Here is a 17,178-nt window from a genome sequence, read left to right as displayed (position 1 = left end):
TCCGCGACACAATAGCTCCAAGTTGTGTGACGGGTCCACCCTGCTAATCGTTTCACATCTTTTCTTCTCCATCATCAGTCCCTCTGATAGATCACAAGGCGTCGACAACAACAGCAGTGATGGACCAAGCGAGTTTATCTACTAGAGAATGCAGTTTTGTGAGTTTGTATCTTTTCAGAGCTTTTCAGAGTGAGGGGGACATACATTCCAACTAATAATTCATTGAACAATGAAGAAAAAACCCTTTGGTAGTCATCCATGAAAATACTTACACAGCCACTGAGTTGACAACTCTGTCCATGTACTGTAATAAATTGCTTTTTAGGCCTCAATGTGATGCTTAGGTGTGGAGATAGCCTACAGGTATAGTTAAAAAGGCTTTGCCGTTGATGTCATTGAATGTTGATCATAGCCTAATAGTCTGCCCTCAAAACATTCAAAATGAGTCCTAATCATTTCTATGTACAGGATTTTAAGTTGAAACAAAGTGCTGGAACAACTGTGCATTATTAGGACTGCATAGGATGTTAAATCACCACAACATTAGTCCACTTTTGTTATCTCAAAACATTAGACACACTTTGATTGTGAGGTGAATTATTACTTTAAACCAATTCTTTCAAGGGCTTTTCAAAACAGTGTGATCCAGTAACCTGCCAAAGTCAACTGGCTGAGCAACTCTGATACCGTTTTCATGAACATTCTGCTTCAAAGCATTTTTTGGCCAACTTCAAAAAGAACAACTAATCTCATCCCAGCAGGCCTGACACACTGAATCAGCTCCAGAGGAATGCAGCCCAGCTGTTCAGCTCTGATACTGGCATGCATATCAGAGGGTGGCATGAAAAACGGCAGCAGATATGATTTTAACATCTCCTCCTCTATAGGCTTGACTGTAGGCATGTATAAGTAATAATATAAGTTATGGCATGAGATTCATTTGCTCTCTTGTTCAGAACAAGATTTGGTTATATGTTCTGGCTTAAAGTGGAACTACTAACTATCCTGCTACCTCGGGGCGACTGGTTGCCCCGTCACTCCGAGGCCCCTGCGGTCGATCGACACGGTCACAGCTTTTTTCTGTCCAGTCCCTGCAGTGGTGGAATGAACTGCCCACTGACGTCAGGACAGTAGAGTCACTGCCCATCTTTCACCGCAGGCTCAAAACTCACCTCTTCAAGAAGTACTACCAGGATCCTCCCTTGTAAGCCTGATTTTATTTTTAGTTTGCTAAACCTCATATCACTACTCTTGCTCTTTGCCTTCAGCACTAGATTATGCTCCTAGTCAATTGTTTAGAAAGGAGATGCACTTGTGAGTTCTGGTGAGTAGTGGTACACTGACTTCCTATGTTAAATTAAATTATTGTAAGCTAGATAAAAGCATCTGCTAAATGACTGTAATGTAATGAATTTCAGTGGGAAAATAATGTTTTATGCTTACAGTGTTAGTGAAACGCGTCAATCCTTGTCTTCATTTTAACATTTTGTTGCAAAACTGTCTTGATTTTTTTATGCTTCTAGCAATTCAACACTATCATTGAAAGGTGTGACTTAGATTCACTTTTTAGATGCTTTGTGATCATCTGTGGGGATCAGCTCTGTATGAGGGTGCTATTACTCCACCTGAATGCTTTTTTTAAATTACAGGTGAAAGCCTGGAATGGTTGTCCTTTAACCTGGTAGTCAATGACTCAATGACTATTGTCATGCCTTAAATGCCAAAAAAAAGAAAGAAAGAAAAAAAGAGGGACAATGGGAGCTGAGTAAAAAGGTTCACTCTGTGTGTGTGTGTGTGTGTGTGTGTGTGTTATACGGGTGTGGTTATGGAGAGGAGTGTGCGAGTGCTGCAGGGTTGATGTGTGGGTGGGAGAAAGAGAGATAGCGATAGAGACAGTGATAGAGAGAGAGAGAGCAAAAAGTGTGTGTGTGTGTTTGTACAGGGTTGGTGTGTGGGTGGGAGAAAGAGAGAGATAGTGATAGAGAGACAGTGATAGAGAGAGAGAGAGTAAGAGAGAGAGAGAGAGAGAGAGAGAAAAGTGTGTGTGTGTGTGTGTGTGTGTACATGTGGGTGTGTTTGTGTGTGAACTACAGGGTGTGTCAGGGAGAGAAGGGGTGTGTGTGTGTGTGTGTGGCTTGGGGGTTGGATTGACGATGCACATTTTTACAGATGAGTGAGAATGGGTGGAGCCCAGAGCCCAGGAGTTTTTAAAAGTTTTATTCTTGGGGCGATGATACTCTGTATACAGTATGAGTCTCCAAATATACTGTATGTCTCCACTTTTGGTAAAAGTCAACTGTTATTTCCGTGATTGCAGGTTTTTGCAATTATAGCGCAGCAATTCTAAAACAAATGATGTCATTCTCAATTAACTTTCGCAATAAATAAATAAAAAGTTCACCGCAAGGGCCATCATGAAATGTGAAAAGTTCGTCAAAAAAACAACAACAAAATCTTTTTGCGCACGCTACAGATACGCTAAGTTTTCTCTATCCCCACAACCCACCGCTTAAGGAGATGAATTCCTTCTGATATTGTTCAACGGTTGTTAGATATGACCCGAGAGGCGTTTTGCGCTCCACCTTCCCTCGGGCCATCACCAGAGGGAGCACTACCACCAGGGAAGTGTCTGTTTGTTCCGGAGCAGACTAGGGTGTGGCTGTCTGGGTGTCGCCTGATCCGGGGCCCTGCAGGCCGAGGGCACGGCAGTCTGCACAGGCAGCTGCAACGCACTGACAACTGAACACATACTTCTGCTTTGTCAATGTAGCCCTGGGCTTATATTCAAGGTATCAAAAAGAGGCTTCTATAGCATTGCTTGGTTAACATGTAGTAGTAGTAGTAGTAGTGGTAGTAGTAGTAGTAGTAGTGGTAGTAGTAGTAGTAGTAGTAGTAGTAGTAGTAGTAGTAGTGGTAGTGGTAGTGGTAGTGGTAGTGGTAGTAGTAGTAGTAGTAGTAGTACTGTAGTAGTAGTAGTAGTAGTAGTAGTAGTAGTCGTCGTCGTCGTCGTCGTAGTAGTAGTAGGCTAGTAGTCGTGGTCGTAGTAGTAGTAGGCTAGTAGTAGTAGTAGTAGTAGTAGTACTGTAGTAGTAGTAGTCGTAGTAGTAGTAGTAGTAGTAGTAGTAGTAGTAGTAGTAGTAGTAGTAGTAGTAGTAGTAGTCGTCGTCGTCGTCGTCGTCGTAGTCGTAGTATTAGTAGTAGTAGTAGTAGTAGTAGTATTAGTAGTAGTAGTAGGCTAGTAGTCGTAGTAGTACTGTAGTAGTAGTAGTAGTAGTAGTCGTAGTAGTAGTCGTAGTAGTAGTAGTAGTAGTAGTAGTAGTAGTAGTAGTAGTAGTAGTAGTAGTAGTATTAGTAGTAGTAGTAGGCTAGTAGTAGTAGTAGTACTGTAGTAGTAGTAGTAGTAGTAGTAGTAGTTGTAGTAGTAGTCGTAGTAGTAGTAGTAGTAGTAGTAGTAGTAGTAGTAGTAGTAGTAGTAGTAGTAGTAGTAAGCTAGTAGTAGTAGTAGTAGTAGTAGTAGTAGTAGTAGTAGTAGTAGTAGTAGTAGTAGTAGTACTGTAGTAGTAGTAGTAGTAGTAGTAGTAGGAGGCTAGTAGTAGTAGTAGTAGTAGTAGGCTAGTAGTAGTAGTAGTAGTAGTAGTAGTCGTAGTAGTAGCAGTATAGAACTTTGTATTGATCCCCAAGGGGAAATGGCACTTATTACAGCAACAGAGGACAACAAAGTAGCCTAACACAGAGGAGAATATGAATTAAAAATAGTACAGAATATACAGAAATCCAGATGTACAGGGGTGCAAATAAACAGGTGTATAACAACTGTAGGTGGATTCCCTAGTAGGTTAGTGAAAGACAATAGCTGCTTTGGTAGAGGTTACTGTAAGTAAATGTGTGTGGTTGCGTTGCCATAATCGTGCTTTTGAATACTTGGTAATGTATGGGTTATTTTGTTCTGTAAGCAATTGTTATTAGTAAAATGTCTGGTTACATCACATCAATGTGTGATTAAAAAGGATATTATACAGTGATATAGAAGGGGATTACTCATTATTGGAGTAACAAGTACTGTACCTATTTTCCCCCATGCACTGTACATGTTTTTTCTAACTTTGATTCCTATAGTTATTATACACGACTGGGTTGTACAGTATGTACTCAAGGCACAATGGAATGGCACAAGTAGTACATTACAGGATTATAGCTGTCCATATTTCTTGAGAGTATGTTGACTGAATACAGCAATGGACACACCTTTATTGAATGCTGCAGTGATGACTGTTGAACTTGTCTGTAACTGCAAAGCCAATTAGTACATTTATTTCAATCAATTAATTACTCTTTTTCATGCACATACACACCTAGAAGTTATTTCTCCCTTTGCCCAGAGCACACACCCATACTTGAAACGCCTTGAACACACCATGCATGTTCTTCATTAATGCACTCTTATGAACAGGTGATTCCACAAAATAATACCTGAGAGAGAAAACGTGGACGAGACAGAAATCATCATCGCGTCCTGTCAGAGATCAAAGAAGAGGAAGTGATCCGCCTGTGATAAGCATGGGAACGCTTTCAACTCTCACTCTCATTGCCTGGTTCATTGGTTTTGGTCGATGACAAGGACACCCGTGTCTGTGTTGGTGTGGAGGAATCCAGACCATCAAAACTAAACAATGGACAACGCTGTCTCATGCATGAGTAAGGTTGTAACAGCTTAATAATAACAACACACTCCCAATGAGATCATCCACCTGTCAGGTTGATACATTTGCAGGTGCCTGTCTCTTGCCATGGTGACCATTTTGTCTACAAACAGTAACCTGATTCGAGCTGTTCGAGGTAAAATATTGGGGGACATACCCTGTAACCTTATTGAGTCTTTCCAGACACACAGGGGCTAATTTGGGTGCCGCCAAAGTGGAGCTAACATAAGCCATCTTAGCTTTGTTTAGCAAAGACAAAGTCATTGCCATGGATAAGGTATTTGACCACATTCTTCTCTCCAAAAGGGATCAAGTCCTGTAGCTACATCCTGTATGTACAAGCAACTACCTGTTCTTGCTGTGATTTGTCTAGAGAACGATATCAAATGCCTCAAAGACTATTCGTCTATAGTTTTTCAATCTGTGTGGTATAATTGTAGAGTGCAGGATATTCATTTGGGTCATTTCTACCTCATACAATTACATGTTGGAAGCTGTGTTGATTTGCATCCCACTGAGCTGCTGTGTGAGACACACCCATGTCCCGCACCCATCGAGACTGGTTCAGTCTGTCACTGCTGGGGACAGAGAGACGGACCAGCCAATATAAGTCACCGACCATGGGATAGATAGATAGATAGATAGATAGATAGATAGATAGATAGATAGATAGATAGATAGATAGATAGATAGAGATAGATAGATAGATAGATAGATAGATAGATAGATAGATAGATAGAAACAGTAGACAGACAGACAGACAGATAGATAGATAGATAGATAGATAGATAGATAGATAGATAGATAGATAGATAGAAACAGTAGACAGACAGACAGACAGACAGACAGACAGACAGACAGGCAGGCAGTCTGTCAGTCAGTCAGTCAGTCAGACAAATAGATATGAACTGAATGATGACTTTATCCCTGAAGGGACATTTTATTTTTCTTACAGTGCACTATGGGGATGATATAGAAAAAAAACTCACAATTACTTCCTCTTACCAAAACATCGAATATCCCTCAAAGGGTCTCATGATGTATGGACATAATTGTTTCTTTTCCTTTGGCTTATTGGTTTGGGAATAGTTTAATTTGGGGGATTATATTTTATTATTGAGCACATTGTTTGTGCACAATTTCTCCTCGCAAGATTCGTTTGATCGATAAGAAAGTAAACTCATTCCATGGAGATGCTTTCCAGTATCATTGAGACGTGATATTTGCACCAAAGTGAAGAGTTAAGTTTCACCAAAGTGAAAGAGCTATAAAAGCAGACATTGCTGACAAGTGTAGGCTATCCCCCCACACACACACATTGGAAGTGTTTTGTTGCCATAACAACAGTTCACTTCCTGTTTTGAAAGGCACTTGAAGTTGATACTGTTTGTTCCCTACGCTCAAGGTCAATCTGTCCCAAGAGAGAACACCCATATCAAAGGCTTAAGTTCATTTCTCAAGGCTCCTTATCTTTCTTTCATACCCATGTGTACAGATGCTCCAGCAAGGCCAGAGGAAGACAAAGGGAGATTAGGTGGAGCATTGTGTCTACAGTGAGTCATATTCACAGTTCAACCTAGTCCAATTTATTCCTCATCATCCAAAGACAGACCTGAGTCCAACTCACACAATCCTAAAGCTTTTGTGTGTTAAAAAAAACAACTAAAAAACTAAACTAAACTAAACTTGCCATTGGTTGAGTCAGCACACCTGAGTAGCCTAGGTTGCTACAGTAGATATCTATATTTATTTATTTATTTATCAATATTGATTTATGAATCGATAAATCAAACAAAGCGAGAGATAACTACTGTATCAAGTCCAGCTGCCCACACAATGCTAACTTATTTTTAGTTTAGTTTAGTTTACTTATTCACACAAAGAAAGCCCAAAAGTGGTGCAAAAGTGCAAAAACACAAATGGTGCACAGGTGAGATTGGAAATATTTCGCTTTGGAACTGTCCGGTTCCGTGTTTTATGACTGAACAGTTTCGGAGCAGATGTTCCCACTTCACCGTACCCCGTATGCCATCACGGGTCCACAAGGGTTGGGCTCTACAGCACGGTCGTTTCTCAGCCTGTGTGGTATAATTCTAGGCCTTCTGGTGCAGGATATTCATTTGGATCATTGCTACCTCACACAATTGCATGTTAGACGGTGCCTCCCACTGAGCTACTGTGAGGGACGCGCCCATGTCCCTCACCCGTCACTGGGTTGGGATTGCGCTGCTGGGGAGGGAGAGGCAGACCAGCCGATATCAGTCCTCGAACCGAGGTGGGGCAGGTCCTCTACCCTATGTACCATAGGGTGTGAAATATCTGTCACAATTCTTTCCGCTTATAAATCCCACCTGACGGCTACTGTATTCTCATCCTTATCAGTTATATTTATAATGTATGACTGTATTTTTATGGCAGGATAAACACAGACAATATACATCACAGAGCGAAGTGAGAGTCCGGAGCCGCCCTGGTGCACCGAGAGTGATTCAATCGGCGCGACAAGCGAGAACAAGTCGCCAGACAGATGAGCCACTGATCTCACTTTCTGTTTAGACAGGTCGCTACGGCGTCGCCCTGGCAGGTACCGAGAAAAAAAGGGAGGATTGTTGAGTCAGCGTCTGCAGCGTCCTTCACAACACCGGGCGACTCATCCTCCTGCCGGGCATCTGCCACGGCCCGTACCTGCTTCGCCCATTTTGCACCACTTGTGCCAAAGCTACTTCAGCTCACAGACAGCCAGGCGTGAGAGCGCTTCCTCTCGGGAACAGCGGCCGATCGGTCTGGAGTCGAGCGCGACAGGACGCGGGCTGCAGAACGCGGGCCGCAGAACACGGGCCGCAGAACGCGGGCCGCCGAACGCGGGCCGCCGAACGCGGGTCGCCGAACGCGGGTCGCCGAACGCGGGTCGCCGAACGCGGGTCGCCGAACGCGGGTCGCCGAACGCGGGTCGCCGAACGCGGCCACAGCGTGTTCCTCTCCAATCCAGCCACATTTGAACGGCCAATCACAAAGGCCAATCAGCCTCCCCGCGTGGCCCTGATAGCCAATCATCCTCCCGCACAAAACCCAAGAGTCTTCCCACTGGTGTCCACGAATAGCATAGCTTGTTCCCGGAAGTTCTCGCCGCCGATTAACGCTCGATAAACCAGGACACACCGTGGAGCTATTCTCATCTGATGTGTATGTTTTCAGAAAGAAGAGGTCAGGAATATTGTAGGGGGACATCAAGAATACACCAAGGGGCGGCTGTAGCTCAGTTGGTAGAGTGGGTCGTTCAATGATCGAAGTGTCAGTGGTTCGAATCCCAGCTCCGACTGTCCACATGTCGAAGTGTCCTTGAGCAAGACACCTAACCCCAAAATTGCTTCAAATGAGCAGGTTAGCACCTTGCATGGCAGCTACCGCCATTGGTGTGTGAATGGGTGAATGATAGGCCATTGTAAAGCGCTTTGAGTGCCGCTAAGGTGGAAAAGCGCTATATAAGTGCAGTCCATTTACCATTTACCAAGAATATAGCATACTGTACTACTGCATGTGACCCATGCACGCTTTCAACCAACCACAGGCCTTTGGTTTCCCAATCACCTCTGACCTTTTATCGAGTCGTTGTCAAGTCGCTACAGAACTTAAAGCTCATTGTGTAATATGGACAGACCCGCTTTTGGTCTCACACTGGAATCCATCATGCAAATGTAATTAGAAAGCCCCTCTCTGTCCGCCCCGTGCCTCTGGGATGACCCTGATGTGAGGGAGAGTGAGGCCCCGTTCCTCCACACACACTCCCTCAGCTGATAATGCACCAGATGTACGGCTGGGAGGGACCGTGGCAGTGTTCCAAAAAGATTAGCTCACTTCAACCTCCCACACGCACGTATGCAGGCGCACACACACACACACACGCATGCATGCACGCACGCACGCACGCACACACACACACACACACACACACACACACACACACACACACACACACACACACACACGCCACTGACACCCCTCTCTCTTTCCTCCTACGTTCTGACCTACTTGGGCCAAAAACAACAAACTTGAGAAGCTTGGGGGTAACGACTCACACACACACACACACACACACACACTGAGAGAGACACACACATGCGCGCATGCGCACACACACACACACACACACAAACACACACACACACAGGACGTGGTCCATACTGCTAAAGGGTAAAGGTGCTGTTTGCTGGGCCATGGAGAACAATAGACCGCTGATGGATAAGTGGGACTGAGAAAGTGAAAAACACTGAAGGTTTGGGGATGTGGGGTAGAAACGTTGCTTAAATAAAGTGTTGGTTTTCCATGTATAGATTCGTATTTTTCATCCTGCACCTGGCCTAAAGTACAGGTTGGATGTGCACACAGCCACTTCACAGTTGCAATAGTTCAAAGTTCATACTGTATTGTTTTCCTATCTTTTTTTTTTGTTTGTCTCTGCCTAGATGTTTGCACAGTCAAGCGGAGCTAATTCAGTCAGGAAACTCCCGATGCACGCGCATAATTAAACCCATGTCTGTTACGTCAATCTCATATAGGTTTGACGTAATGGTTTGACAATATTATTTCATTCAATAAATGACTCAAAGAATTTGTGAGTATTCCTCATTGAAATATACCTCTATGTTATTGCAGGGCTTGTGCCAAACTATTATCCACGTCTAACTGTAAGAAATGGTTGAATGTTGAATGAATGGTAGTTATATAAGTTGTAATTTTTGAGTGTTCAATTAATACATGAATATTATACAACCTGGGTATAATTAAGCTTAATTTCTAAAGTTAAAGACAGATATCGATATGGAAAAACTATTTGCTTTGTAAATAATGGGAATGTTGACTTCTGGTGTGGCAGGTAACTCTTTAACTCAGTTGGACGCTTCAGTGTTTGAATAGGTTAGGTGCCAAAAGATTTGCAAACATGAGAGCGAGCTTGGAAGCACAGACTGATGTGACAGAAACCGGTAGATATTCAGACACACACTGATACTCTCACTGCCCTGACATTGAAATGTGTTGCTTCTGCAGCAGACGATCACAGAACACACACACACACACACACACACACACATACATACACACACACACACACACACACAAACACACACTCACATGCACACACACACGCACGCACAAACACACACACACACACACACACACACACACACACACACACACACACACACACACACACACAGATAGGCAATACGTTCTCAGACAAACTCGCACACATTCCATTATGATTTCCGCACATGGGTGGAAACTGAACCCTTGCCCTTGAAGTCACACAGACTTGGACTGTAGCTGTAAAGTTGAGTCACCACCCCTCGCTCCCTCTCTCCCTCTCTCCCTCCTCCTCCAGCCCCCCCCCCCCCGCTCCCCCTGCCTCCACCCCCGTCGGCACGCCCCAGAGCTGCACTATATGAGCAGCCAGCCTCCCTCTATCCAGCTCCACACCCCTAACGGCTCCAGACTGAGTAACGGTCATCTCTCTCCTCTCCTCCTCCTGATCAGCCAGACAGCCAGCATGTCGTCCTATCAGACTTACAGCTATCGCTCCAGCAGTGGCGGTGGCGGTGGCAGCGGCGGTGGCGGGATGAGCCGGATGGGCTTCGCCTCCAGTGCCCCCAAGGCCTACAGCGTGTACGGCGGGGGCGCCGGCGGCGGCACCCGTATCTCCTCCTCCTCCTCCCGCAACCTCTCCTCGGGCTTCGGTGGCGGCTACGGAGGCGGCTACGGAGGCGGCTATGGAGGCGGCTACGGAAGCGGCGGCGGCGGCGGTGGCTTCGACCTGTCCGGCGCCTTGGACCAGAGCTCCGTCCACCTGAACGAGAAGGCCACCATGCAGAACCTGAACGACCGCCTGGCCACCTACCTGGACAAGGTGCGCTCCCTGGAGGATGCCAACTCCAAGCTGGAGATTCAGATCAGAGAGTACTACGAAAAGAAGGGCCCCGCCGCCGAGAGGGACTACAGCAACTACTGGGCCATCATCAACGACCTGAAGGATAAGGTAGGGTGATCAGCCTACTGCTGCTGCAGGCTTATCTCACGGCCTTGTACTCTATCCCCAAGGGGCGTTCACACTTAGTGAAACAGGATGGATAAAGTCATGATAATGATTTGATTCATGGCTCAAGCCATGGTTCTCTCTTTTCCTCACCAATGAACCTCATAGTGAGCCAACAGAACATATATTTAGGTGTATAGTTTATTGTTGAGTAAATGACGAGATATTTAGATCCCAGTGTTACCTGAAAAAAAAAGATGGAACATGTTGTTATAGTATGTTCCACTAGCAGAGATATGTTGATTCTCGATGGGAAAACTAGCAGATGGTATGTCAACATATGGAATTTGTAATCAACTTGCCTTGCAATTGATAAAACAGGTGATAGCATTACCAAATGCGCCAATGCAAGTGCAACCGATGTCAGACTAGAGCAAGCTAAAAATTCAGTCCAGTTCTTGGCTGAGCAAACTGGTGTTGACCTCAGATCAATCGTATGCTTTCAGATCAATGCTTCCAACATTGACAACGCCAACATCCTGCTCATGATTGACAACTCCAAGCTGGCTGCTGATGACTTCAGGACCAAGTGAGAACCCCTCCTAACACTTTTACCCGTTTCACCTCGGTTGTGGAAAACCAGGCTGTTTAAAGTTATGGTTGGCTTTTTTCCAACATTCTTTTTAAATCCTCCATCACACGTTTGATTCAAACCAGACATCCACTCTACTGTTCTTGACATATTTTAAGAAGAAATGTGTGAGCATGCTTGCAATGCTAATGGAACTGGGTGGACACGATTCAATTCTTCCTTTAAAGAAAGAAACGATCCAATAATGATTCAAGGCTGTTTGGGTGTCGGCAAAATGTGTCCTCTGTTAGCAATACATGTTAACTATTGTAGGCCCACTGCCGCAAACATCTCATGTACTGTAAACATCATTTTCTCTTCCTCCCAATCAGGTTCGAGCATGAGCTGATGATGCGCCAGTCTGTGGAGGCTGACATCGCTAATTTGCGTCGTCTGCTGGACCAGACCACTCTCACCAAGGCTGACCTGGAGATGCAGATCGAAAGTCTCCAGGATGAGCTGGCCTTCCTCAAGAGGAACCATGCAGAGGTGGGTTCTGCAGAACTGGCATGGAGAGAAAGAGAATTAAAGTTGGACTGACAGCACGGGATTGTTGAGGCTAGATACTGTAACTCTATTTTGACACTTTTTCTCTGACTCCGTTTCCCATGGTTCCTCAGGAGCTGGCAGCCATGCGCAGTCAGCTGACCGGCACGGTCAACGTGGAGGTGGATGCCGCGCCCCAGCAGGACCTCAGCAAAGTCATGGACGAGATGCGCGCCCAGTACGAGGGCATCACAGACAAACACCGTCGTGATCAGGAGGCCTGGTTTAATGACAAGGTAACCAGAAAGAATCAGGCAACCTTAAGTCTAGCTGGTCTTTACCCAACCACCCCTTTAAAATGGTACTGTAACTAACAGTAATATCTATGGGGGGGATACAGTAAGCAAGCTTCTCAACAGAGTCTGTTTCAGTGAGATTTCAACGACGACTCCTGACCCTATCCTCCTGTTCTGTCCCTCCTCCAGTCCCAAGCCCTGTCCAAGGATGTGGCCGTCAGCACGGAAACCATCCAGACCAGCAAGACGGAGCTCACCGACCTCAGGCGCAGCATGCAGGGCCTGGAGATCGAACTGCAGTCTCAACTCAGCATGGTGAGGCACAACCGCTGTGGTAATCCCACAACAGGGATTTCGCCTTATTTGAGCACGAACCCGCAGGAACACGATACCTCTTTCTTCAACGTTAAGGCGCTGATGGCAGGGCGGGGGAGGGGGGGTGTGGAGAAAGATGTAAAAGATAATGTAGTGGAAAGGAGGAGAGAGAGGACTTGCAGACAGAGGGTGATAAAGAAGACAGGTCGGGAGGGCGTAGAGTTCTATTACTAAGCCTTTTTATGGGCAACTGGTCTCTTTCAGCGAGACATAAACAGAGAGTGTACGTATACCGTAAGTCTGAAGGAATGCAGGAGGGTGACTGGCCTAGAGCTTTATTCCCGTGGAGAGTCTGTATCCAGCTGAGATTAATCAGTCTCCAGTGGCAGGTCTTCCATTAGCTTGCAGGGCCTCTTGCACTTAACTGCAAGTATGGCAAAGTACGCAACTGCCAAGATAAGCTTAGACTTTTTCCCCCCATTCATTTTTACAAGGGCTTCAAAATTCACAAAACACCCATCAACTGATGTGTTTTAACGTTTGGAACAAAACATATTATATTTTGGGAGTCTCTGTTAAATACAGACCTTACAGTATTTCCGGCATTTTTTGCAAATCCCATTCATTTTTCCTACAGGGATTCTGGTCTCAGTGGTGCCAATGCTAACTTTTCAGCCTACAAAATTACAATCACCTCACCACTCTTAGAGCATGCTTGATAGAGTTGCATTAACAACGGATTGAGTTAGTGTTGTTTACATTAACATCCTTAACATTAACATTCGTTATCTACTGTTAGCATTAGCTTAGCTCATGGGCTTTATTTGTTGTCCTCTGTTAGCATTAGCTTAGTTCCTGGGTTGTAGCGCGTGTTTTAGGCACACTACCAGGTGCAGATCCTCAGTGATTGACGCCACATCGTCCCCTCTCCTTGACACAGAAAGGGGCTCTGGAGAACACCATGAGAGAGACGGAGGGACGCTACGGTGCCATGCTAGCAAGCTACCAGAACCAGATCAACATGCTGGAGCAGGAGCTCGGCAACGTGCGCACCAGCATTGAGCAGCAGGGCCAGGACTACAAGATGCTGCTGGACATCAAGACGCGGCTGGAGCAGGAGATCTCCACCTACAGGGGCCTTCTGGAAACAGAAGAGTCTAGGTAACAGTACGTAGTTTTTTTTTTACCAGGAAAAAACCCATTGAGACAGTCTCTTTTACAAGGGTGACCTGGCCTAGAGGGCAGCAGTCAGTCAATAAAAGTTCCTCTGCATCAACATCAAGATTTGATGTACAGTAACAAAATTTAAACCAGAAGTTTGTGATTTATTGAAATGTTTTCATATACTTTTCACACCACTTCCCTTTCAGACCATCAGATTTTCAAGGTAATTATCGCCTACTTCAATATATACACACATATTCGCACACGTTATGATGCTGTAGCATTTTAAAATTAATGTTAACACTAATAATACTGTTTAATCCCCACAGGTGGAAGTAAAACCACAGTCAAGACCACAAGCCAAACCACTCGCATATCCTAGAGACCCAACACTACTAGTGGAGCAAGATATTTCCAGAAACACACTCACAAACACCACTGTTAAGACCAACGTGGAGAACTAGCCAATCAAAACACTCTGTGGGGGTACTGACTTGTTAGCACTGCAATGTTTCTCACTCTCATAGGCTTGTAAAACAGAATTTCAGCCAATCATAGGAATTTCTTATTCCTTATTAAGGAATTCCTTAAGCCTAAGGGAGATTCCAGGAAGTGAAATTACTATGAGATAGAAAATAAATGCACTGAGTTACAATTGCTACTCCCCACTGTATGTGACTGTCTTGTTTTTGAAAATAAATATGCTGGTGAATATAAACTCTTGTGTGAAATAAATGACTTGTTCCATTTGTCCATTTGTGACATAGGCTACTGTAAACAAGTCTAGACTACTGTAACAAGTTTTGCATCATTAGTAGGCATGACAACCGAATCGTTTTCTAGCGGATCAACAAACAGACAGTGGGGTTGTTAGGAAGTTGGTGGACAATGACTGAACTCCGATGTGGAAAACATACTGTAAACATTAGGCCTAGCAGCTATTGAAAGTCATGGATGTCTTGTAGCTTACCTCATCGAACACCACAGAATGGGCGACTAGTACTATGACTAGGTTCTGTGACCACAGCATGTGGTAGTGTGGTGAAATTACTCTTTAAAGCGACACAGCCCACTGGACAACTAATCTTTGCCCTGAAACCTCTTTCAGCGGGGTGTTATGACACACACAGGATCTTACTCACCAAGTGCTTCTGTTGCCTAGAGACGGCACCAAAAACATTGACTGGGGAGGCAAACTCAGAGCAGCTGAACAAAGAGAACCTTTGTCGACGGGACGGTTATCTCTGTTTGACTGTGCTGCACATGCTAACTCAGATTGAGTGGTTTGTGCAGTGGAACAGGACAGATATGTTGATGTGTGTGTGTGTCTGTGCTTGCCTGTGAGTGAGTGAGTGAGTGAGTGAGTGAGTGAGTGAGTGAGTGAGTGAGTGAGTGAGTGAGTGAGTGAGTGAGTGAGTGAGTGAGTGAGTGTGTTTGCATGTGTGTGTGTGTGTGTGTGTGTGTGTGTGTGTGTGCATGCAATACTGCGCTTTATTGTATAGTCTTATTACTTCTATGTGAATGAGAACCTTCTGCCAAAGGTGCAAAGTTATCTAATGATACAGTAGTACAATACTACTCTGTCTAATGTTGATATTGGAACATAATTACTAGGAATAGTTCTTCCCCTGCCACACACACACACACACACACACACACACACACACACACACTAGGCCCACACAAGGACTCACAACATTTAATCATGTTACATTGCAGTGTGCTTCTAAGTGAAGGATAATCTCATAATGATAACAATCAGTCGTTTCCCGTGGATTTCTTTCCTATTGTCTCTGAAAACTATAATCTGTTGTTTTGATCTACTGGCAGGTATGTTGGACTATGGTTAATATGCTTCTTCTTATCCATTAGCCTACTGTCTATCAAGTTTAAATAATAATATACTGTAGTTCTGGTCAATTTCCCTGAAGGCAGTGAAGTAGCCATCTAATACATCTGATCATTACTGATTACACAAATGTAGGCTAATTACCAGGCTCTTATGACACCAAATCTATGATGAGTCTATCATAGCCTAGGTTCTATAGCCAAATAGTCCTTCCAATAGGCTTACTGACTATAGCCTATTTTATGTCTGTCAGGGTGCACTGTGTGGGTTGAGAGGGGGAATTCCTCACAGGAATACCATTGATAGTCTATTCTAGTACCGTGCTAAGTTTGACACGAAAAACGAGAAAAATTCTTAACCTCTGCCCGGGATCACAGACAGTGTCAGAGCTGTCTGTGGAAGTCTTGAACATCGGCCGAGATAGCGACCTTTGGAAGCAGCCGAGGGGTGAGGGAAGGTGGCCCAATACCAACACTGCCACTTTGAGATGCAGCCCAGTGTTAGCTACGTGCAAATTTTCGAACACTATCGTTGTTCTCAGCTGGATCTCCACTGGCACTTGATGAAAAGTTACCATCGGTCTGTCAAGTTTAGCGTTCCTGCTGTGTCATGCATGCACAGTCGCTGACATCATGCTATCTTTCCTCCGAAGCCTGAGTCAGGTAACCAAAACTGCACTGATTAATCCTTTGAATACGACCACGTCACCAGCAAAATGTAAAAAAAAATATATATATTTTTTTTAAATAAGAAATCTACAAATCTAATTTTTGGGGGATTCCAATACTTCCTGAAAGCTGAGAAACTGTGCTTTCTAGTATTACAGGGAAAATCCAATTAATATTCAGAATACTGTCACTGTACTTACAGGGTTAAAAGGGTTAACCTTTTACATTAGAAGACAAAATACTGTCCAGATATGTTGTGAATGCAGTGGAGGTGATACACAAAAAGCTGAATGACTTAAGCAACACAGGTCAAACTGGTTCTCAGTCAAAAAGCATATCCTGATCCCGCATAGTAGCCTACATACACTATAGTGAAGATCTTAAGTATCTAATTCTGTCCATGAAAGTGGGATTAGCAGCTTACTGTCAATAAACAGTGCTGCACTATTCTCATGCTGTAGGGGAAAGCATTACTGTATGTTACTGTATGTAGGCTATATTGTGATCATCTGTGTATCACATAGATCACAAAGTACTGTACAGTATGTACAACCATCTAGACATACAGTATGTGATTTGACCCCGGAGCCTTAGAAGTTGTTTATCAGCCAATGTGTATGGGGCGTGACACATACACAGATAAACAATCAGAATAAACCAAATATACTTTGAGCTTGTCCAAAAACATTCTCCTTCAGGAAAACAGCTTTGCAGTGTGTAGACATTGTAACAAGCTCGTCAGAGAATAGCCCTCCCATCGACTTCAATTCTGTGTAGCCTGGTGCAAATCTTAACATTGGTGGTCACGTTGCTAACCAGTGAGTAACACTGTTTGCAAGCAAGCAGGGGAGCAAATGATCCACATTTTCCTCACAATGTTGGCACTGGAAGCTTCAAGTAGCCTATGACTCCATTTTTCCAACCCCCTACATGTTTGTGTGTAAAACAGGGGCCATGTCTAAATTTGGAAGTTTCAACAAAATGTCTGCTTTTAGCACTACACTGTTTTTTGGCATTCCGTGTACAGTATGTTTATCATTG

General features: G+C 44.3%; 2 protein-coding genes across 3 annotated transcripts in view; one reads left to right on the top strand and one right to left on the bottom strand.

Moving 5' to 3' along the window:
- krt98 (keratin 98) overlaps positions 1-14,638 on the bottom strand; it is a gene marked incomplete at its 3' end in the record, with an annotated part of 21,615 nt that extends 6,977 nt beyond the window's left edge. The window contains exon 1 of the mRNA XM_084441306.1: positions 14,591-14,638. The remainder of the gene's footprint in view (positions 1-14,590) is intronic.
- Positions 10,190-14,332, top strand: LOC311311555 (keratin, type I cytoskeletal 19-like). Of its 2 annotated transcripts, none has more exons than XM_084441304.1 (8): positions 10,190-10,731; positions 11,235-11,317; positions 11,692-11,848; positions 11,980-12,141; positions 12,331-12,456; positions 13,397-13,617; positions 13,827-13,843; positions 13,950-14,332. In XM_084441304.1, exons 1-8 carry the CDS (start codon positions 10,246-10,248, stop codon positions 14,000-14,002), a joined length of 1,305 nt encoding a protein of 434 aa, XP_084297430.1. In that variant the 5' UTR covers positions 10,190-10,245; the 3' UTR covers positions 14,003-14,332. The 2 variants fall into 2 exon arrangements, with proteins under 2 accessions (XP_084297430.1, XP_084297431.1); XM_084441305.1 differs by having other exon boundaries at positions 13,397-13,623.
- Positions 14,639-17,178: the final 2,540 nt, after the last annotated feature.

Source organism: Borostomias antarcticus, assembly GCF_949987555.1.
Source record: "Borostomias antarcticus genome assembly, chromosome: 7".
Lineage (NCBI taxonomy): Eukaryota > Metazoa > Chordata > Actinopteri > Stomiiformes > Stomiidae > Borostomias > Borostomias antarcticus.
Note: the sequence above shows the minus strand (reverse complement) of the source record. Positions and strands in the feature narration are given on the sequence as shown.

Coding starts and splice junctions, on each gene's coding strand:
- LOC311311555 (XM_084441304.1), top strand. CDS start 10,246: ATGTCGTCCTATCAGACTTACAGCTATCGCTCCAGCAGTGGCGGTGGC. Junction 10,732..11,234: donor TCAACGACCTGAAGGATAAG/GTAGGGTGATCA, acceptor GTATGCTTTCAG/ATCAATGCTTCCAACATTGA. Junction 11,849..11,979: donor TCAAGAGGAACCATGCAGAG/GTGGGTTCTGCA, acceptor ATGGTTCCTCAG/GAGCTGGCAGCCATGCGCAG.